Source organism: Armigeres subalbatus, chromosome 3, assembly GCF_024139115.2.
Source record: "Armigeres subalbatus isolate Guangzhou_Male chromosome 3, GZ_Asu_2, whole genome shotgun sequence".
In the NCBI taxonomy this organism is placed as follows: domain Eukaryota; kingdom Metazoa; phylum Arthropoda; class Insecta; order Diptera; family Culicidae; genus Armigeres; species Armigeres subalbatus.
Window position 1 is genome coordinate 83,768,845 of NC_085141.1, and position 24,128 is coordinate 83,792,972.

Sequence of the window (24,128 nt, forward strand, 5' to 3'; positions counted from 1 at the left end):
AATCTATGAACGACTGGTTTCGAAGTAAACATACTTTAAGAGGAGCCTTATACATACTTGGAGTTGACGATTGTTTTTTCCTGTTTTATAAGTAGGAATACAGGGTTTTAGTTTCCTATCCAATATGTCGTCTAATGATTTTGAAAAGTCACCTAAGCTGCTTTGTTCAGTATCAACAATTTGAATTTATCTCAAAAAATAATTATCGACCAACATTTTTGGTTTAACTAAAACTAAGTTTTGAAGAATCATCCAAATTATTCAAATACTCAAATAACACAAGCCTTATACAAAAAAATAGTTTTTCGAAAGTCAAAAGAGGTAAGTGCTTTTTCTGCGTCTCGGGTGGCTCGATAATTATCGATTTAGACACGTCTCACGTGAGATGACCGTGCAATTTAAATGGGAGGCATCTACATTGTTACTTCATTCGAAACGCCTCAACTCATACAAAACGCAGAATTAGCACAATAGACTTTCGGTACGACTTTTTTGTACGAGAAAGTCAAACTAACATAGTACTTTACCATGAAAAGACGACGGTTGGTGCAAAGTCAACTTTTATATCAACTGAATTAAATTTTCGAAAGCAGCAAATGAATAAATATAAATCTAATTAAACTAGGCGTTCTGTGTAAAAATATTGTCGAAATCAATACGATAATATACACATTCAAACAATACCTACATATTACAAATATCCACTTTTCCGCCGACTTGATGCTACGTGATGGGCTGCTGTTTCTGCTGTTCGGATGATGGTGGTTTTAGTTTCAGTTTGTAATTTACAAGCACTGTTATTTAACGTATCGCCGGGACGCACCGAAGCCATCGGATCAGGGTGACCAGAAACGTCACTGAGATTTCATGCTCACGAGCTTGCGGGCTCGGGCCCGAGCCTCCTGTCTCGTAACGGTGTACTCGAACCACAATATGTTCGGAATCAGAGTGGTGTCCCGCAAGAGGAACAGCTCCGATACCTTCCACGAGACCACCATCGGGAAGAGGGGCGTCAAAAACCAGTGCGTCAAGCTGAACCACAACGAGCCGACGATGAGCCCCACGACAGCTCCCACCATCACCTGGCTCAGGGAGTGATACTGCAGGTAGATCCTGCCATAGCAGACCAGGCAAGTGGCCACCGAACACACGAATAGAACCAGTAATCGTACCAGCCGCTCCATTCGGGCGTTATTGTTGTTCATGTGGTGCAGTCTACAAATAAGTAAATACATCTGATTAGATTATTTTTTTAAATGCTCTATTTCCGTCTGACCTAAGGATGCCTGACGATTAAACGACATTGAATAAAGCCTCACATTTGACTACTTACCTTATCAAAACAAACAGCAGTACATACTGCGTGAAAAAGCACATAAACTGTGAATGACTAGAAGGCATCCCGTATTCGGTCCAGATCTGCGACCGTGTCATAGGTCTCGGTTCCTGTATCCAGTGCTTAAGCGCCATATTCACACATTCGTTGAACAGTGTCCCGATGAAAAACACAATCTAAAACGAAAACAACAGATATCGGAAGATTCGCATCACTCGTAATCCTAACACTCTACGCCTCTCTCTCAGACTCACGGTATGCAAATCCCGTCGGAACAGTATCAGCGCTACGAATCCCGCTCCTATGCCTAACGGTGCTAAGCTAATCCAGGCCAACAACTTTCCTAACAGATCCCCTGTGAAAAATATTCACTGTTAGCTCAATCCACCGACAATAGGACTAAATTACCATAGAAAGGAAAAGGATCTCACCTTTGGGATATTCGACGAGGGTAAGCGTAATTGGCTGCCAGTCGGAGTGATTGTATCCAACGGTATAGTGGGCCTGCTGCTGGATAACCGATTCCATGTCCGGTGACGACATATTGTTTTCATTCGCGTTCCCTGCTACTAGTCCTTTATTTTTGTTTTGACATTTGCTCCTTGATGGAAATTCGGCTGCTGCTCTAATTTTCTTCTCCGCTACCTACTCCCTGCGCGACGGCAACGACAATCAGCACATTCACACGTCCCCAGGACTACTTTTAGCACACGACTGGTTCGCGAGTCGTCAGCACTGCTGGCTTGCTTTGTGTTGTCTTTTTTTAAGGACAACAGAAAAAGCGAAAACGATGATGACATCGATAAAGCGACAAACGAGCAAACGACGAAGCGCGATAGAAAAATGATAAACAAGTGCTTGCTGAAATAATGGCGAAACAACTATAATAGAACTCTATATCGTTTTTCTCTGTTTAGAATATAAAGACCATTCAGAGAATTTATTTACTATCTTCAAGCAATATAAAAATTAAAAATTATCGCTATGAAACGTTACAACGGTAACAAATAGCTGTTGTCGCATTAAAATATCATTTTCTTAAATTTTCTGCGGCCATATTCTATGTAGCAGCTAGCATTTTCAGTGCAAGTGTGGCTTCGTGAACGCACACCTTCTTTAATCGATGATAAGAATCGCCCAATGCTGTTGATCGATTTAGAGGTAGCACAAAAAGCAGTGACAGAGTTGTCAAAAATGACGGAAAGCAGATTATTTTAATTTTCGTAACGTTGGCGGCCCTGCCCAACTGTCGACACATTCTTTTTCCGGCGAGATCCTCAGGTGGACGTATCGTAGTTTTCATTATTTCGGCCGTAAAATTATCTTCAGCTTCTCACAATGAAAATCTGGAAGGATGTTTTCACCGGTAAGTAAATGGTGGAAAAGTGCTGCATTGATTGGTGCTGGAATTGAGTTTCGCGACGAAAAACCGACGAAGAAAAATGATCTTTGAAAATCGCGATGAGAATGTAAATTTTAGTCCCAAAGTGAAGTTTTAGTTGTGTCTCCCGGAGAAGATGAATACGTGTAAAAGTGCTGCATAACCGTGGTTCTGTGGAAAGCATTTTTATGTACCTGCGATAAAATGCGATTCAAGTTTATGCGAAAAAAGATGTAAAGAATAAAAATTATCAAAATTCTGTACCTACCTTGTAAACAATGTAAAGCTATGTGGCAGGTTAGGAATGTTCTACTGCTGGAGAGGAAAAATCTAAAAATATTTGAGGGCATTGATCTTTGCTGCTTGTGATGATTCACTTTTTTTCTATTCTGCTACAAAACAGCTGCTGGAGAATTTTTCTCATATTATCTTCAATTATCAAAAGCTGAGTGAAATTATAACCTGTATAATGATTCATTAATAAATTATCGTCGCAAAAATTACAGATAGCTTTTCCTAATGGCGTAATTACAAATAATCTGGAGCCAGCTCCTGTGAAAAGCATTTTAGAAAAAAATAATTTTCAAGGAAAACAGTATTTATATCCAGGTAGAAATATACCCAGGTAGGATTAAAGGAAGAAAGAAAATTCAAAAAGCTTTTTATTGTTATGGATTAGTACAGTACTGTAATGATGTGTTTAGATCTGGATAGGAATTCCTATTTGATAGATTCAAAAGAAGTAGAACTTGAAGCGAGTTATAAAAAAACAAATCTACGTCGAGTTTATCTAATAATTACGAAATATATTCAAATTTCGCACAACACTCGTAATCTGCGCTCAACAAGCAATGCGTGCCTGATAACAACTTTTCATTCCAGGTGACGAGATGTTCTCGGACACCTACAAGATGAAGCTGATCGATAATGTCATGTACGAGGTCTACGGAAAGCTTGTTTCCCGCACCTTGGGAGACATCCAGATTGATGGTGCGAACCCGTCCGCCGAGGAAGCCGATGAGGGCACTGATGCCGCAACCGAGTCCGGTGTCGATATTGTGCTGAACCACCGATTGGTAGAGACCGGGTTTGGCGACAAGAAACAGTTTACCGCCTATCTCAAGGACTACATGAAGAAGTGAGTATTTCAAACTATGGCGAGTGGAATCTTTTTATTAGTCTTTCTCGTAGTTCAGACAAAAATCATTTGAACTATGTTTTTTGAAACCCCTTTTGACAGTCACTTCGATTGGCGCTGCCGGTCTAATGAGTAGTTTGTAGATAATCAGTTTGGTACAGTGGCGAACTCTTAGGGCCGATGCCCACGTAGCGTTTTTTTAAGCTGCGTGTACTGCTGCGTTCAACCACCTCGATTTCATCTTCACCGATACTTTTCCTATTATATAGGTACAGGTACAGAATGATCGAGACAGGCAAATTTTTATCAAAATTCAAATGGCCATAACTCCGTGAAGTATCAACCGATTTCTTTGGTTCTGACAGCGTTCCCCAAAAAAAAAATCTGCCCAAGTAACCAAAAGTTCCTTTAAGAAGACGTTTTTTGCTTAATCAGCTTCATTGAGCTGCTTATGCGAAAAGCGTACTCTTGAAGGAACTTTTGGTTACTTGGGTGGTTCAAATCCATGGTCAGACCGCTGGATATCGATGACAATCCGGCGATCAAATCTACATTTGGAAAGAAAATTCGTATGAATTCCTCGGCAATTATCTTCTGAGTAATATTGCGCGGACAAAAATATAATATAAAAAAATATAAAATATATACTTTTTAGTGACTTGGTCACTATTTTGAGCCTAGTCACTAAAAAGTCACTATTTGCATCCAAAAGTCACTAAAGTCACTATTTTTCGGAAAATGGTCTCTAAAGTCACTATTTTCGCACCACCGTTTGTAAAAAAAGTTCAAAATAAAAATCCTTTGTACCTACCATTATCATCAATCTGTTGGCAAAATATATAAAGTTTGAAAAATTGCTCCAAGGCCGTCTTATAAAAGGCAGAGTGGGTTCGAACCATGGACTTCGGGATCGAGAGACACACAGACAGACCACACAGCGAAGCTTGGGCATACGTTTAGGCAACGCCGTTTTGCTATTATTGCGGATTTGATGCGGATTTACATAACGGTTGAGGCTTCGCGCGGATTTAGTTTTGGGTGGAAATTTAATGAACAAGGAGCGTAGGGTTTTGTTCTCGACAGCAAAATGTCGTTAAGAAGGTACTCCACATTTGAAGTCTATGCTTACCCAATTTTTTGATATTTCCAAGCCATTATTGAATGCATTATACTCTTGAGCACTCGTTTAACAAGCATTATAAGGGTAAGAACTTCACTTGTTGTCATTTTTTATCGTTTCTGAATATCCATTTTTTTGTCACGTCAATTTTGACATAATTCCGAGATATTTCTTAGTTTCTGATTGATTAACCCCTCTACGACGAACCACACAGCATGATATTGTCGGCGTAGCACCACATCAGAATTCGGACATCAGGATCTCCGAACCGAACTTTCTTCCGAAGTTTTATCTGTCAAACTAATTGATGCGTTGTTTAGCGCATCTTTAGGCGAATCCAGCGCACTACTTCCTAAGTTGGGTAAGTTGCCTGTATCTAGAGAAAAATCCACCTTCGTTATAAAAAGTTTCCTAACTTTGTTTCTCTTAGAGGAACTTTCACTGTAATTTCTGTATATTCCGTAAATTGTAAATTCACAATATGTAAATTCCGCCTTGAATTTGGGAAATAATTTTCGGAAGGTTTTTCTTAGGAATTCTCACAAAGATTTCTACCGGAATTCAAAGATTTCTACCGGAGATTTTTTTTCAGGGATTCGCTGAGAAGTTTTTATAGTAATTGACGTGTAGTTTCCGCGGAAATTCCTGAAAGATAGCAGGAATGTCTACAAAATATTCTGCCTTGAATTTATGGTTTGAAAGAATTTCCGGAAGCTTTTGTGCTGACATTCGCCATCGGATTTCTGTTGGAATTTCCGTTTGAACTCCTGGCGAAAGATTTCACAAGGATTGAAGTATTTTCTGCACAATCAAAAAAAAATCCTAGAAATTTTCACAAGGTTTTCCACAGAAAATAAACTTCCGCTGAAATTTCTGAAAATATTTCAGAGTTTTCCAAAGCAATTTCTGCATCAAATTCAAGATTTTGGATCACATTTTACGAAACTTGAAACTTAGGAAGCTAAGGTTCAGTAAAATTCATGTTATATATGAGTTAATGTTTTTAATGAAACCGAGATCAGGGTCTCGAAAAAAGCAAATGGCAAATGGACTCTATATATACTTAAATTTGTTTCCATTAAAAATGTAATTTTTAATTATTAAAAATCGTATTTTAAAAATGTCAAATGTTGTAACTCGTTCCCTGCTCCCGTATGCTACGGAATAATGTTTAACATGGTCATATTGCTAGGCTCTGGATGTCTCAACGAATACCTTTCTCAATATCCAACTCTGTGGTATTTAGGGTAAAGTGTCCAATAGTGGACCCCCAACCAATAGTGGACCCTCCAGCCATTTTTGCATTATTACAGAACAATGTAAATATTTTGCTATGAAATTCCATCGGGAGAACCTACCTTACAGTCCTTTAATTTGATTACATGCATTGGAAATGCTATGGAAAGTAAAATTAGATGATTTTTTTACAATTTTATAAAAAATAAACACAAGAGTGTCCATTATAGGAATATTTTGGGGGGTCCACAATAGGGAAGAAGAACGTCTCGAAACGAAACATGAAAATCAAATGAAGTGTCGACTATAGGGAAGCAATTTCCTATTATGGACCCCCAGGGGGTCTATTATAGGGCGAATTCAGTCCGACTTTAAAATGTTAATTTCAACGAATTACGCCGCGTATTTGAGAGTTTTATGTATGTATCGTGAAGAGGAGATGCAGAACTTGTTATTAGATATCAAGCAGAATTATTATGTTGAAAATGTCTACTCTTTTTGACATGAAGAACAAAATTCCGCTACTAGGGGGTCCACTATTGGGCATTTTACCCTATGATGGTGTCGCCAAGTCGGTTGTCCCCTGCTGACATTCATCTTCTCCCTAGTTACGATGAAGATGCACACGGCCAGCAGTAGTAATTCGTAATTGCGCCGGCACGACTCTAACGTAGCAGCAAGCAAACAGTTTGCTTCATCGCAAAAATAAATGTCACGATGTCGCGTACATTTTTTTTTTGGCAAACTGTTTCGGCTTGTTTGGCGCAAGAAATTTGACTGAAAAAAAGATAAACATTCGCAAAATCAAAGTGTTTTAATGTACATTTCCCAACACTGGTCTCGATAGGTTTTATCCTGGAGAACCGCGATGGATGTTCAGTAGATTTTTTCAAAAGCTCCGCTCTTAAAACTTGGTAGATTGTATGTATGGTATATACTCAAATTTAAATTGAATGTCTTCGTGAAGGGTTTCATATAAAAAATACACCAAGGAATCTTCAAACATATTTCCACGAGTTTTTCAAAAAAACGCTATTATTAGATGTTCCTTATTAAGTTTCATTGCTTGTTGCAGTTGTCTCACATCTAGTTGATAGTAGGTAGTTGAACCTCCTATAAATAAAACAATAATGGAACTCCAATATCATTTTTGAAAAACAACTGAAAATCATTTGATCGATGGAGTAGGTGTAGCTCCCCTTAGCATTTGAGACTAGTTATGCCACTTCTTCACAAACACGACCTATTTTTTGGATATTTTTCCATGGGACCATTGCTTTTTATTTATTTAATGCCAAATTATATAAAGTATTGCAGTGGTTAGCATAGATTCTTGATTATCTGGAAGATAGCATGCAGTCCGTAACTATTTTAGAAGTCCATAGAAAAAATAAGAATTCTTACTCCGTAAGTATACTTGAGAGCCGTGGAGGTTTCTCGATCTATAAGATTTTTTAACAGAATAAGAAGGATTTCTAGAAGCTTCCATAATTGTTCAAGTGTTGTGTCAAAAGATACAAGATTTCACACAAATATCCAGAAAGATACTGAAAACTTCAACGATTTCAAGAAGTCCATCTTTACTCTTGGATTTCTATTGCGACTCCCAATGGTGGATGATGGCCAATTTTGGAACGATGTGAATTTTAAAAATCTTTTAAGAGTTCTTTGCGAATTACCAGAATTACCTACGATATTCTACAAATCCTTAATGTTCTATTTCTAGAAGTGATAAGACTTCCAGTAGCTCAGGAACTCATATGGACTTCAAGGATTCACACATGCAGAGATTTTCATACGCTTTTAGAAAATGAAAAAAACATTTTTCATACCTGGAATTTTTCGAGGAATGGTCTGGAAAGTCATGGAAAGTCAGGGAATTTTATTCTCAAATTTGAGTCGACACCCTGTTATTCCACGGAACAGCACACGTTGGGTCGATGCAGCTCTCTTTGTTTATACATAATATCATTCATGAGAGGGACTGAGAAAACTACCTAATATTGAGTTAAAAATTAAAACTTCGTACTCAAAGTTGAGTTCTTTAAACTTTTTTTTATGTTCTTTATTTTCTGTGTGGACGAACAGCTATGGGTGTGGAGAAATGCGAGAAATGTTGTCCATTGCCGATCACAGAAATTGGGCAGACTCCAATTCTTATTCAATGAATACGCAGGAAGTCTGATGAACGCTGGTAGCAACGACTCGACTGCGTTGGGGGATCCGGGGCTTCATTAATACTAGAATTTACCAAGGGAATTTCGAAGAATTTTGCTTATATGTCCAAATGTCCCCGCGAAAATGTCTTTTGGAAATTCCAAAGACTTTTTCCTTGATATTCCAAAATGCTTGAATTGAATGCAACGAATTTTTCGTTGAAGTACGACATAAGACTTCTTTATACCTCCCCTCTGTTCCCCATCGTAGACTTTTTCAAGAGTCTACGTCATTTGTGGACAGCCCCCATGGCTGTGGGAGGAAAGGTCATATGAAGAAAGATTGTAGAGTAAGCAAAGGTAACGCAAACGTAGCGACTGGTTCCAAGTCGGTAGTGTTCATGGCAGTCAGTGGTTAATTTCAGCGAAAGGATTCGAAAAAGCTGTAATTTTAGCTAAATTCGTGCTCCCTTTACACTTAGATCTTGATGTAAGTTTTGCCAAGCATCAACGAGGCGGAGCGAGTGGGAGCGCAAATTTCCGGCTAAGGTCCTCAATTATGTAGTTCCGGTTCCGAGCATTCTGACCAATATGGTAAATAAAAATGTGCTGATAAAATGGATTTAACCTTCTTATTTACTATATTGATCCAAATAGTTCGAACGGAGGGTGCAGTTGACCTCCACAAACGTCAAATCAGAGACTAGCCCACAGGCAAGCTGGCGGCCATTACCGCTCGCGGAAAACTAAACCGTTTGTTTGAGAAACTGAATAGGTACCGTGGAGGCACCATATTTGACGCAGTTAAGAAAATTTTAAAAAGAATCATTATTTAAAAAATAATTCCAATGTGGATTCGCTTAATATTCTGCATAACGAGCTTACTACTATTATAGAATATGTAGAAATAATGAAACTTCGAAATATAAGTTTATTTCTTAGTTTTTCAATCAGTTTTTATGTAGTACTTGAGGTGCACAACTTGACGCACTAATTTTACTATGTTCCTTATTTGACGCAAAGTTGTTCCTAATTTGACGCACTTTAAAACTATGTTAAAACTCAATCAGCCTTTATATAAAGACAGTGCAATAGAACTTGGTACGATATAAAATAACAAGTTAATTAATTATACAAAGAGGTATTTTTTTTTGTTCAGTTTTTCTGCAAGTTATATGCTCTGTAACATGTAAGTGCTTTGTTAGTTTCATGAACCCTGCACATCATTCAAAATGCTTCTCATTTAGGTGTAAGAATCATGTGTTACCGGAGGATTAACTTTTACATTTCATTACATAACCAGCCTACCATGGTCTGTTGTATTTGTAATAAAAACATAACTTTCTTTGGTAATCTGCAATTTTGAATCTATAAACTGAGAAGTTTGTATAGCTTCTGTCTCAACTGAGAAGCGTACAGCTTCTGTCTAATCTGAAAACGCAACTTGTATATGAACGCTTTTAGAACCACATTGAAGCTACCAATCTGCAAGTATTACGTGACCGGCAGATATATCTAAAAAAATATGAGCTGCCCATCTATATACATTTGTTCAATAAACTATTAACATAAACTGAAGCTTATATGATAAAGGCAGCCATATTTTTGTTTGACTTCATATTCAGGGTTGTACGACTAGTAACGACAGGAAATCGACAGAGTAACAAATTAAAAATGTGTTCATTGTTTTGGTTTGTTGGAATTTCGTGCAAAGAAAGTAAATTGAATTATATGATACTAATTTATTATAAAATATTGTTTGCTCGCAAGAATTCTAAAACTAGCATATAAAAAGAGCATAATTACCAAATACCTGTAAGAAACGCATCAAATAAACGCATCAAAATCGAAGGCAGCATAAGGCATACTATCATGGGCTGGACACATAGTGGAATGATCCAATGTTGACTAATATTTAAAGTAGTTGAGAGTTAGTTAAAATTTAATGAATACATATTGCTTTTCCTCAGACTATTATTGAGGTTTATTAGCACTGCCTTGTCTATTCGTATGATAAGATTAATTAGGAACATAACAATGCATTGTGAGCTAAATTTGACGCAGAACATTTTGGGTTGAAAAAATGCGTTCGAATGTTGCAATGTTCAACGTAAAAGGTAAAGCTTACTCATAATGCTCAGCTGTTTGTAGGTATGGGTAAAAGATTCTCACAAAAGTTATTTTGCGTGAAAAAATGATCATTCGACCCTTAGCATTGTGGCTAAGAAAGAAAAAAATTGACGCATTAGAAGTATGACTTCCATATATTTTATTCGGGTACGTTGATGCTTCATCAATAATATGCTGTTTATGCCATATATGCAAAGAAGAAGAGCAAATAAAGCCATCTAGCTTGATTCGTTGATATATTTTTGGCGAAAACAGGTTTTCTGCATCATTTGATTTGAGAGTGCGTCAAGTTTGGACCTGCGTCAAATATGGTGCTTCCACGGTATGTAACATTTTTGGCCAAAATGAGATTTTTATATATTCTGTATCCTCGTCCAAAAATACGTATTCTGGCAAAAAACACGAAAAAAAGTTTGTTCAGGAATGTATGATTTTTTTTTTCGTTTGTTTTAGAAACTCCATATGTGCAGCACATCACAATTTGAAAAGCCATTATGGAGTACTGCTTACAGTATTCGCACTAAAAGTACCCCAAGGTGTTGAGTTTTACCAAACACTATTTATCTGTATCGAAGAAACCAAAACATTCAGTGCCAATTTGTTCAAACCCAGTTTTTTCTTGTTTTCTCGAAATTGTGTAAAATGAATAGATGCAGTTTCTCAAACAAAAGATTCAACTGGATAGATAACTTCTAGGCAGTATTATGAACCAGATACTATGCTGCCCATGATTACATACCAAGTTGACGTAACAACCATTGCACTTTTGCATGTATTTGGGATAATTTAACGGCAAATATACTGCCGTGAATCTATCTGTCCCATATTTACTATTCATATGGGACAGATATGCGATTCACGGCAGTATAGCAGATTTAATACATTTCAAACTGTAAACACTCAAATGAGGCTTATTTTTGTAATCCTTTATTTATTTGTTCAGACACTCTGTGTTACTTAACCGCTACTGTGCCGAGATCTACTGTGGTATTCTGCTGTGCATTTTTAGATTTCCATTACCATTATAATAGTCGTTGCCAGTCCATCATATCGTGAGTCCAATGTGTCCGTTTGTCCATGTCGTGCATCCAATGATCGTTGCATTGTTCGGTTGCCATTTTATCCGGAATGCCTCCGAGAAGAACAAGTTGTCAGTCGTCATCAGGCTGCCGTGACGATGAGGCGCGTCTCCCAATGCGCTACCGTATGGGCTGCGCATCCGACGACTGACGAGGGTTTGGTGGAGGGGCTGGAAATCGAACCCATGACCATTCGCTTATAAGGCGAACGTGTAGCCAAGTACGCTACGGGACCCCCGCAAATTAGGCTTGAAACATGTAACTTGTCGATGTTCCAGCGATTGAATTGCCCCAGTAAATGTGTAGTGACGTCATCGGGGGTGGCAATGGGTCTAGGGGGGCGAGAATGGGGCAACGTTCTCATCGACAATGTGGAGATTGGATAACAAAATCGTTCAAAAAGGTCTCTTATATTTTAGTTTTCTTGCCCTCGGATAAATTTAATCTATTTTTCAACGATTTTAAGTAGTTAAAACAGTGACCCATTCTCGCCCCCATTTGACCCATTGTCACTCCCGGCCAGTAGGATGCAAGCCACAGTGTCCACATCTTTTAGTAAAACTGAATATGTAGTTTGAATGCAGCTGTATCTGAAGCTGTTTGGCTTTCCGGGATATGATGTGTCCATGTGTCATCCTATACGAAGACAACAAAGTATGTATTGGACTCTTCCCGTAACACGGTAGATCACTTTGACGTAGTGTGTTGCGGTGTAAGATCTACCAAACAGAGCCCTAGCCTAATCCATTTTTCTAGCTAGGGCAATAAGTTGTGGTAATTAAGGATTCATCGTATTTAGTCCTCGCTACCAACAGCAGTCTCAGAAATAAAACATAATTAATGTTACCTTGCATGCAGCGGAAACAACTTTTCAAGCAATTAGTTAAAAAACCTCGGTACCCGGTCCTAGGCTGAACTGACTGCTGGGAAAATCGAGTTAGGGGTTTAAATACGTACTAACTCTTCTTGAACTGGTGAACAATGGTAGTGAGAGGAACACACGGAAGTTCTTATTACTGAACAAATTCTCTTGGTTGAAATGGTCTTGTAAACAGAGCTAAATCCCGAGTTTTCATTGTTTCACTGGTGATATTCTAGATGCATGGCCAAAAACAGTATTACTGTTCTGTTTTCTCAAGAAAGGATTGATAAGGGGCGCGCCTTCAATGGAATTGTTCTCTATGAAGGGTCTAAATAGCGGGACCTTGCCATGATGGTCTCGAGAAAACAAAACAACAACTGTATCGAAACCGATACTGCATTGCTTCTCAATAGCACTGGAGTAATTCGACATGCACTTAAACACTAAGGATACGGGTAACGCTACAATAGATCTAATAATTTTTCGCAGTGGCACACCCGAACAGGAAAAAAATGTATTGGACTCGAAAGAAATCATGAATCCAAGCGGATCAAACATACTGATATATAGCTAACATGCCCTTTAGATTTGAACTAAAATATTGCATTAAACTATTTGGGATTCTGGGATTCCGACAGGGTTCTGCGAGTCCAGGAAATATGTTGAAAATTCTGAATTTTTCTCTTTGTTGGCATTACATCCTCCCCCACTGGGACATTACAGCCTCGCAGCTCAGTGTTCATTGTCCACTTCCGCAGTTAATAAACTAGGAGGTTTCTAGGCCAAGTTAACTTTTTTTTGCATTCGTATATTATGAGGCTAACACGATAATAACGGGTAGTAACTAATAAAAAATTGGAATGACTTCAATCATTGGCGTAAATAAGGGGGGGCTAGGGGGGGGGGCTTAGCCCTCCCTAGAAATAAATTAGCCCCCCTAGGATTTGATAAGTTAGTTAGCAGTGATATCAGTTTTCAACATATAGCATAATGAATTATCAAAAAAGTTTGAAGACTAAAGAGTTATCTCTCATAATCACTCTATCATACTTAATGGAACGAATGGAAGAAAAATTTGCTTGTTTCTGAATTCTGAGAAAGATTCCCATCAGCATCCGAGATGGATTCTCATCAGAATCCGAGAAGAATTCTCACTTCAATCTCTAAAGAATTCTTTTCGGATTCATCGAAGTATTTCAATCGTAATCCAGAAGAATTCCTACTGGATTCTTTCCAGTATTGTTAAGCAATACCCTTGGGAATCTGTGAAAAATACCCTTTAAAATCCGTGGAGGATTTGCTTTAGAACCTCTCGTTGATTTGCTCCGGAATATCTCCAGATTCGTTTTAAGATTGGTTTAGGAATTCCCTGACAAATCAGAATCCTTCGGCGATTTGCTTCGTAATACTTTGAAGATTTAATTCGGAGTCTCTCGATGTTTTGCAAATGATCTGCGTTGGAATCTCTAGACGATAAGGAATCCGGCTGACGATTAGTTTCGGAATCCCGCGAAGAATTGCTTCAGAATCATTCGACGTTTCGTTTCGGAATACATCGACGGTTTGCTTCAGAATTTCTCATAGATTTTGTTCAGAGTCCCTTAACGTATTTTTTTTTAAACCATTCGACGATTTGCTTCGAAATCCTTTGATGATTTGCATCGGAATCCCTCAACGATTTGCTTCAACATCCTTGGAGGATTCCCTTCGGGATCGCTGGAGGATTCTTTTCGAAATAACTGAAGGATTAATTCGGAGTCGCTCGACGATTTGCTTCGAAGTCCTTCGACGATATGTGTCTTCATCCCTGGAACATTGCTCATGAAATACCTGGAACCATCATACTGGAATTCCTGGAGGGTTTTCGACGAAATCCTTGGAATATTCCCCTCTAAATTCCTTAAAATTTTCCCGTCAAAATTCCTGGAGGGTGAAGGATCCCTGGTACATTCTCGTCGGAATCCTTGAAATTTTTCCGTTGGAATTCCTGAAACATTCCCTCCGAAATCTCTGGTGGATTCCCTTCATGATCCCTGGAGGCTCCCATCGGTATTCTTGAAGGATTTATGTCGAAATATCTAGAGATTCCCGTCGGAGTCCCTGGAACATTCCAGTCAGGATCACTAAAGGATTCTCATCAGAATTCTTGGAAGATTCTCGGCGGAATCCATGGAAAGTTGCACTATTTTTTTATTTAAGATAGATAGAATATTTATGAAGTATGCAAATATATCCACTGCCTGACGCTAGTCGAGCGCAATTAAACATAGACTGTGAGTTGTTGCTCACACGTGCACACGTGCACGTGCTTGAGAAAAGAGAATAATATGAGTGTGATGGATCCGTGCTTGAGAAAAGAGAATAATAATGAGTGTGATGGATCCGCAATTGCCTTAGGTGGTTGGACTGCATTTGTCACCAGTGGTGCGAATTCTCAATCTCAGTGACTGAAATTTGTTGGATATTGATACCATTGCCTCTTCACACTCACTTCCTAGCAGTGAAAACTGAAAATGGTTAGCAGCAACAATCAAAGATAAAGTAAACAAAAGACCTCCCGTATCGGTACACCTGGAGATCACCACTGCAGACAGAATCACAAATCGACCACGTTCTGATTGATGGACGGCACTTCTCCGACATTATCGACGTCAGGACATATCGTGGCGCTAACATCGACTCTGACCACTATCTGGTGATGGTTAAACTGCGCCCAAAACTATCCGTCATCAACAATGTTCGGTACCGACGACCGCCGCGGTACGACCTAGAGCGACTGAAGCAACCTGATGTCGCCACTGCATACGCGCAGCATCTCGAGGCAGCGTTGCCGGAAGAGGGTGAGCTCGATGGGGCCCCTCTTGAGGACTGCTGGAATACAGTCAAAGCAGCCATTAACGACGCAGCGGAGAACAACGTCGGGTATATGGGTCGAAGTCGACGGAACGATTGGTTCGACGAAGAGTGCAGACAGATTCTGGAGGAGAAGGACGCAGCGCGGGCGGTCGCGCTGCAGCAAGGTACCCGGCAGAACGTGGAACGTTATAGACGGAAGCGGAGACAGCAGACCCGCCTTTTTCAGGAGAAGAAACGCCGCCTGGAAGAAGCGGAGTGCGAGGAGATGGAACAGCTGTGCCGTTCTCAAGATACACGCAAGTTCTATCAGAAGCTCAACGCATCCCGCAAAGGCTTCGTGCCGCGAGCCGAAATGTGCCGGGATAAGGATGGAGCATCTTGACGGACGAACGTGTGGTGATCGAAAGGTGGAAGCAGCACTACGAGGAACATCTGAATGGCGCTGAGAGTACAGGCAGTGAAAGTCAAGGCAGCGGAGGAGATGACTACGTCAGTTCAGCGGACGATGGAAGCCAACCAGCCCCCACCTTGAGGGAAGTTAAGGATGCCATTCAACAGCTAAAGACCAATAAAGCAGCTGGTAAGGATGGTATTGGAGCTGAGCTCATCAAGATGGGCCCGGAAAAGCTGGCCACTTGCCTGCATAAACTGATAGTCAGAATCTGGGAAACCGAACAGCTACCGGAGGAGTGGAAGGAAGGGGTTATATGTCCCATCTACAAGAAAGGCGACAAACTGGAGTGTGAGAACTTTCGAGCGATCACCATCCTTAATGCCGCCTACAAAGTGATATCCCAGATCATCTTCCGTCGTCTGTCACCATTAGTGAACGAGTTCGTGGGAAGTTATCAAGCCGGCTTCGTTGACGGCCGCTCGACAACGGACCAGATCTTTACTGTACGGCAAATCCTTCAAAAATGCCGTGAATACCAGGTCCCAACGCACCATCTGTTCGTTGATTTCAAGGCGGCATACGACAGTATAGACCGCGTAGAGCTATGAAAATTAAGAACGAGAACAGCTCCCTGGGAAGCTTACCAGGCTGATCAAAGCAACGGTGGATGGAGTGCAAAACTATGTGAAAATTTCGGGCGAACACTCCAGTTCGTTCGAATCGCGCCGGGGACTAAGACAAGGTGATGGACTTTCGTGCCTGTTGTTCAACATTGCGCTAGAAGGTGTCATGCGGAGAGCCGGGTGTAACAGCCGAGGTACGATTTTCAACAGATCCAGTCAATTTATTTGTTTCGCGGATGACATGGACATTGTCGGCCGAACATTTGCAAAGGTGGCAGAACTGTACACCCGCCTGAAACGTGAAGCAACAAAAGTTGGACTGGTGGTGAATGCGTCAAAGACAAAGTACATGCTTGTGGGCGGAACCGAGCGCGACAGGGCCCGCCTGGGAAGCAGTGTTACGATAGACGGGGATACCTTCGAGGTAGTCGAGGAATTCGTCTACCTCGGATCCTTGCTAACGGCTGACAACAATGTTAGTCGTGAAATACGAAGGCGCATCATCTGTGGAAGTCGGGCCTACTACGGGCTCCAGAAGAAACTGCGGTCGAAAAAGATTCGCCACCGCACCAAATGTGTCATGTACAAGACGTTAATAAGACCGGTAGTCCTCTACGGACATGAAACATGGACAATGCTCGAGGAGGACTTGCAAGCACTCGGAGTATTCGAGAGACGGGTGCTTAGGACCATCTTTGGCGGTGTGCAAGAAGACGGTGTGTGGCGGCGAAGAATGAACCATGAGCTCGCCCAACTCTACGGCGAACCCAGTATGTATCCAGAAGGTAGCTAAAGCCGGAAGGGTACGATGGGCAGGACATGTTGCAAGAATGCCGGACAGCAACCCTGCAAAGGGGCCGTCCAGAAACCACGTGGTCATATATGGGGGGAGGGGGGGGTTTGGAAAATGACCACGATAAGCCACATGGGGGGGGGGGGGGTGTTGCTCTCGAACCACGTGGTTTTTTTTACACGAAAAACTTTTGGTGAATAACAATAGCGGTTTAAAAATACAAATCATTAAAATTTAATGATTTAATCAATCAACGCAAAGCGCATCTTGGGACCAATGCCCACGTAGCGTCTTCTCAACTCTGCGATTCAGTCTCAATTTCCACAAAAATAAAAATTTGGAAAGGAAAAATGGAAAATATATTCCTAAAAAATTCCGCCGCAGATGGTTTTTTGCATCACGCCGCCGATACTTTTGCATCAGCGGACTGCAGCTACAATTTAGAAAAATGTTCATGTTTTTACAATAACTCTAGAAAAAATCTTAAGAAAAAACTTCAAAAGAATATCTTGTAGATTTCCAGGAAAAATCCAGTAAAGAAATCTCCTGTAAAAACTTTGACATTACTTCATACAAACCTGATAAAGTGCTGGTATTCAGAATGAGTTTAAACAATTCTTCAATGTCTGATGTGATTTGTGATTGAATGAATCTGTTACACGAAAACTTTTGAAAAAAAAATTGATAATTTTTCATTGGCGCTTGGTGTGATTTGGCTGAGCCCCGACCATTAAGCCTTGCAAGCAAAGGCGTAGGATTGCCAATCCGGAGACGACGAGTTCGATTCTCGTTCCTGTCTAGGATGTATTCGGGTGGTAAACATTCTCGTCACCCTAGGTATAGTGTATCCATCGTACTTGCTTCACAAGATATATAATCGTGCAATGGCTGGCATATAAAAGCTTTCATTTTATAACTGAGGAAATGCTAATAGAATATACTAAGTTGAAAAGTAGACCAACTTCCAGTTGGAATGTGGAGAAGAAGGCTTCTAAATTTCCAAGAGATATTAAACAGCCAATGCCACATGAAACACTTGAATATTTCCGTTGATTTTTTGTTTTTGGATTTTTTTTTAAATTTGGAATTTTTAAATTAAAATTTTTTGGAATACTTTTTAACGCTCTTTGTGAATTCTATCACATTTTTTGAAATTTTCCAAGTATTTTTTTATTCGAGGCATTATTTAGAATTACCACAGAAGAGTCTATGGATTATCTTCATAAAATTCTTTGGATTTTCCAAGAATAAATCTTTAGAAGTCTCAAGGTTCATGTTTTTTGAATTTGCACCATAAATTCTTCCAAAATTTCTTCGGGAATTCATTCTTCTTCGGGAAGTCATTTTGATTTCTTTGTAGGTTCAGCTAAACATTGCTTTAAATCTTTACCATGCAAAGATGCACAGGAAATGATTTAGAAATTTCAGAATCTGCATCAGAAAATCTTTAAAATTTTGATTTAATTTTTTAAGGAATTTCTACTGGAAATGCTTCAAAAGTACAACCTTTACAAGTACTACAAAAGTGCCATTATTTCGTTATTTCCACTTGTAAAAATATCGGAATTTCTTCGGAAAATTCATTATTGGTGTTTCAGATGAACTTTTTTCGATTTTCTACTGGAAAATCTTAGGAATGTCCATCGGAAATATTTTGGCATATTCCGAATAATTTCTTTTGGAAAAAAACTGCTGAAAATTTCTAAGAATTTCTTTTGGAAAACGAAAAAAAATTCCATTGGATATTTAGAAGAATTTCCTTTGAAGATTCACTAAAGTTGCCCAGGATTTTGAAAAAAAAATCTTTAGAGATTCTGTAAAAAAAGTAAGCTGGATTTTTTTTTCTAATTTATACTGGAAATTCTTCGGAATATGATGTTTATTGGAATTTTCATCGTAAACATGCATTTCGGATCTTTCTACGGATTCTTCTAGTTCTTCAAAATTTCTACCGAACATTTTTCGGAACTCTTCCACAGAATTTCGGAAAAAATGTCGTTGAAATTCTAATTTTTTTTACGTAGAGACTCCGAAGAATCTCTTGTCAATATTCCGAAGGGTTTCCCTTGCAACTCCAGAAAAATTATTCTTGAAAATTCAGAAGATCTTGGAATGTAAAACTAATCCAAGCAATAAATGTAGGCAATAATGTGGGCTTAAGAAGCCTAGTTTTTATGATATTGAATAATTAGATAATTGATCGAAAAATTTAAAAATGCACCTAAATGTTCAAAATGCACAAAATTCTAGTAGCGCGTATGAAAAAGGTTATGACATAGAAAAGCTTGCATTTGGAAAATCAACATGAAATTCTAAATAAAATACTTTTTAAATTCATGAAAGGATATTAGAACTAAGGAGATTCCTGCGATATGAAAAAAGTGACAGTGTTCCAGAAAAAAAAACACTCCAATCCCATAACAAATCTCAATTCTATAACAAATCTCAACCCTTTCAGGACGGATGGGTCATATATGCCCAGCGTTTTAGATTGTCTATAAAATCACAAAAGAGAGCTAGGCCAGTAGTTGGTTAATTGGATAAATCGAATGATCCGAATTCCAAAATAATAATTGATTACATAGATATTTGTAGTTATATTCTCAGCTTAGGACGTTTTGTTTCTTGAAATAATTTTTGATACTTTCGAGGATATGTACCTCAGAGCGGTTTGGCCTATGACACCCGAAAAAATACGACTTTTCAGTTCTTTCTATACTTGTTTTGGAAAGATCGAGTGGAAAACCCTAAATATGTACGTTAAATCCTTTTTACATCGTCCTAGAAGGGTTAAATACCAAAATATAAAAATAAATTCTAGAATACCAAAAGGAACCCAAAACTATTAAAGACTGTAGATTTAAAATAAAAACTTGCATTTTAAGCCAAAACTATAAAAATTCAGCCAAAGGAATATAAAGGATATTGTGTTACGGTTCTGATTAGAATCATAGAATCTTTGCATAATGAAGAGAGTTTTGAGATTCTGAATAAAACTTGTATGTCCTGAGAAAAACCTATTAATATTGGAAGGTAAACTAATTTGATGATTCTGAAAACAATACAGGATTTTTTTTGTATCTTTATTAAGGAGGCTTTCAGCCCTTGACTGGCTCACCTCCGTAGTACTGGAATTTCTACAGGAATGCTACTCAAAAGAAACAACAGTAGGAGGTTTTATTTGCATCTCTAAGATTACATATTAAATTTGTGATTCTCTGATAAACTTTTTGTTGTAAGATTTGAGTTCAGATGCTTCGCTGAGGTGAATATCTTAAGAATTTCCAGTACCTCCAGAGCTATGGAAGGTCCCAAATACTCTTAGGAATCTATAGGGATATTCAGTGATGAACTTTATAATTATTTAAAAAAAATTAATAATAAAGAAATTTAAATAAAAATAAAAAATATAGGGATATTTTGGAAAATTTTTAAACAATTACAAATTTTTCTCGAAATGTTAACATATTCGCGAGTCCATATTTTTTTGTATCCTCCTGATGCATCGAAGGTGTGCAAGTTCTAGATATCCTAATACCTGATACACATTACAACATGATAACATCATCAAAAATTTCGAATTCATGAAAATTTATAATTTCCAAGCTGGGTTTAGTTTGATTTTGAATCAGTTGAAATTGTCCATCTTCAAAATTGATCGGATTAACCATGTGTTTTACAATTAATTGCATATTATTCGGCAACTCGGCCATACGAAAACCATTTTTTTGTTAAATATCTTGGCTGTTCATATGCACAGCACATGTTTCGAAATGGACAAATTGATATTAAATTTGCGAAAAAGAATCCACGTGTCTTAGAGGGACTCGGACGAAGTAGGAGGTTGAAGGTTTGAGTCCCTCCAAGACACGTGGATTCTTTTTCGTAAATTTCATATCAATTTGTCCATTTCGAAACATGTGCTGTGCATATGTAACTTTAATTTGCCCGGCATCCCGTGACATGTGTTTTAGTTACATAAGGTTTTTTTTAATATTTGTGCTTGAAAAAAAAACCACGTGGTCAAAGGGGGGGGAGGGGGGGTCTGCCAAAAGACCACGATAAGCCACATGGGGGGAGGGGGGGTTGAAAATATTCAAAAATATGACCACGTGGTTTCTGGATGGCCCCAAAGACGGTGTTCGCTTCCGATCCGGCAGGTACGAGACGGCGTGGAGCGCAGCGAGCGAGATGGGCAGACCAGGTGCAGAACGACTTGGCGAGCGTGGGGCGTATCCGAGGATGGAGAGATGCGGCCTCGAACCGTGCATTGTGGCGTCAAATTGTTGATTCAGTGTTATCTGTTTAGATGTAGACTAAATAAATGAATGAATGAAACAAAAGACCTCTCTTCTCATTGCACACGCAGCCCGCAGTGACAGTCTATTCAGTTCACTCACTGCTGTGTGAATGCGACGGCATGGGGGAATACTATCACTTGAAAGACAATGACAGGAAATTTGTGCCGAATGATCATCAGCTTCAGCCCGCTGTTAGCCAACCGAGTTTGCTAAGCTGCTCCTGCTTTGTCGTTCTGACTGAAAGGCACGGTCATAGGCAAAGAGGAGCAGAGAAAAATACAAAACAAAAGAATCACACTCAGCAGGCATTGTTGATAAATTGCACCACTGTTTGTCACATTACCGCTGATAACTTGATAAGATGTTAAAATGCTCGAGAATTTTCAAAAAGAGGGTCAATTTCGAGAAAAAATATAAAGGGGCTATACTGCCGTGAATCGCATATTTGTCCCATCTTTGCTGGGTTTCCTATTCATATGGGACAAATATGCGATTCACGGCAGTATAGCCCCCTCTAGGCATCGGAGGTACTTACGCCAATGACTTCAATACTTTTCTATCAGAATAATAATGCTTTTACAGAAATATGACTTTATGTGAATGAATCCTTAGAATTGACGCACACACAATTTCATTCAAATATTGCTTACAACATGCCGCCAAAATAAGAAGTACTGCGGCGCGCATTGTATTTTTTTCAAGCAAACAAAGATCATGGGAAAAGTAGACGGTCAAACATTTTAAGCGTTGAAATGTTTGAAAACTGTCATAGCATTATTTCACATAATTATTTGGTCTACTTAGCTCCATTGTATACAAAGTGATTGTAAGGCCAAAGGCACGAAGCAACTCATAAGCAGGATCGAAGCAGAAATCTGGAAATAGAAATTGCAGATCCGTACACTGTCCCTGTTCGCATAAGCGTCCCATGTCAGTTTTCTTCAACTTTAGTAATATGGCATTGCATTTTTCAAACTCGTTTTGCAAGGAGAAATACAAAAAATTCTAATAAATTGATAAAACCTTCAATCTTTCTGAAAATTTGGCATAATATTCTATATCTGTATACATTGCTATGGAACTATTAAATGGGCCATAATAATATTCATTTTTTGTGCAAAAGTGAATCAAAATCTGGAATGTGACTGTTATGCGAATAAATAGCACGATGGGACAACACAAGTGGATTTAGATTTTCGAATTTCTAGAACAAAGCCTATTATTTTATCAGTTTTTCTTTAAGATGAAGTCATTTTAAGCTTATTTCTGGAAGAAAATTAAAATCGTTGAAAATCGACATGGGACTCTTATGCGAATCGCGGCAGTACAGCGGTCATGTCATACCAGCAAGACTAAGCTGCACCGCACGGCGAACCACGGACCATATGCATTAGCCAACGTTTGAAGACTAAGGACAACTCTTTGTATAACATATATCAGATTGAACTGTACTTCTTTTTTTCCAAGCCATTCTTTTCTTTCCAATTTTTTAGTTGCCACCTGTTACTCTTATAGTTTTATGTTCATAAATGCTCCTAGACCGGATATCAAACCTAGCCACCCTTAGCAATTTGTAGCCGCTCGGATAACGTGGTCCTTAAGCCTCTTCTAAATTCGTTGTGGTCAAATGGCAAACCATTCAATCCTCGGCAAAAGTAAAAAAACTAAAAAATATCTTTTTTCTTCTACTTGCTTTCAAACAGACTGCTGGTCCGATTGGAGGAAACCAACCCCAGCGAAGTGGAGGTTTTCAAGACCAACATCAACAGCGTGATGAAGGACCTACTGGGACGCTTCAAGGATCTGCAGTTCTTCACCGGTGAGTCGATGGACTGCGCTGGAATGATTGCCATGCTCGAGTACCGTGACATCGATGGCGAGAGCGTCCCGGTCCTGCTTTGCTTCAAGCAAGGCCTGGAGGAGGAGAAGTTCTAGAGACTAAGAAAATGTGTGTGTTGTAATACAGTTGTATGTATAGCTAGACCGCGTAACTACTGTTTCGAATTCGATGACGGCACGACAGAGGTAGGAAAAGAAGAACGCAGATGGCATCGAAGAAATCCTCTCAAACTAAAAACTAGGACGTCTCGGGCGGAGCCAATTCTCTTCTTTATTTTATAAAACGAAATTCCTATTTTTTTCTTCGAATTAATAACATTTTTATATTTATTTATCACATATCAAAATTTAGATTTTTGTTTGTAACGGCTTTCAATGCTTTCAAGTAGGACACAAAGAACTATCATGAATCGCGAAATTAGAAGATCTTGATTTTGCGTTGAAATCGTTTCGATCCGATTGTACATAAATTCCAATAGAGTAACAAGACTTAAATTATCCAAATCGCCACAGTTCGATGATAGTTTTTCTTTTGCTTTCTACAAAGTGTATTCAAGAATTCAACATCTCTCAGTAATTAACTAAATAGGATCAAATCAGGAAACCTAGGAATGCACATTTCTGTACAATCAATACTCGATGAGGAAGCGGCATATAGGTTAATTTTACTCAGTGCAGGAAAACAATCATCCGTCTTCTATATTATGTTCAGATAGCAGTGACCGGAGAATGGTAGGAGGCAGAAAGAGGAAGTTTAGTCCTTTCTTGTCGAATCTTGTCAGGTTTACACAATAAGAGCCAATCAATGGTGAATCAATCGGAAAAGGATGTCAAATATACAATAGCCTTGAACAAACGATATCTCTGGTTCGGGCATGCTAAAA

At 38.9% G+C, this 24,128-nt stretch overlaps 2 protein-coding genes across 2 annotated transcripts; one reads left to right on the forward strand and one right to left on the reverse strand.

Moving 5' to 3' along the window:
- Window positions 1-543: 543 nt before the first annotated feature.
- Window positions 544-2,110, reverse strand: LOC134223323 (dolichyldiphosphatase 1-like). The gene is made up of 4 exons (XM_062702475.1): window positions 1,768-2,110; window positions 1,591-1,691; window positions 1,334-1,512; window positions 544-1,215 (listed from the first exon to the last, which is right to left on the reverse strand). Exons 1-4 carry the CDS (start codon window positions 1,877-1,879, stop codon window positions 855-857), a joined length of 753 nt encoding a protein of 250 aa, XP_062558459.1. The 5' UTR covers window positions 1,880-2,110; the 3' UTR covers window positions 544-854.
- A 437-nt stretch (window positions 2,111-2,547) lies between these two features.
- On the forward strand, window positions 2,548-24,128 carry LOC134223324 (translationally-controlled tumor protein homolog). The gene is made up of 3 exons (XM_062702476.1): window positions 2,548-2,702; window positions 3,600-3,855; window positions 23,109-24,128. Exons 1-3 carry the CDS (start codon window positions 2,675-2,677, stop codon window positions 23,338-23,340), a joined length of 516 nt encoding a protein of 171 aa, XP_062558460.1. The 5' UTR covers window positions 2,548-2,674; the 3' UTR covers window positions 23,341-24,128.

Coding starts and splice junctions, on each gene's coding strand:
- LOC134223324 (XM_062702476.1), top strand. CDS start 2,675: ATGAAAATCTGGAAGGATGTTTTCACCG. Junction 2,703..3,599: donor CTGGAAGGATGTTTTCACCG/GTAAGTAAATGG, acceptor TTTTCATTCCAG/GTGACGAGATGTTCTCGGAC. Junction 3,856..23,108: donor CTCAAGGACTACATGAAGAA/GTGAGTATTTCA, acceptor GCTTTCAAACAG/ACTGCTGGTCCGATTGGAGG.
- LOC134223323 (XM_062702475.1), bottom strand. CDS start 1,879: ATGTCGTCACCGGACATGGAATCGGTTATCCAGCAGCAGGCCCACTAT. Junction 1,692..1,767: donor CCTCGTCGAATATCCCAAAG/GTGAGATCCTTT, acceptor TATTTTTCACAG/GGGATCTGTTAGGAAAGTTG. Junction 1,216..1,333: donor CTGCTGTTTGTTTTGATAAG/GTAAGTAGTCAA, acceptor ACTTATTTGTAG/ACTGCACCACATGAACAACA.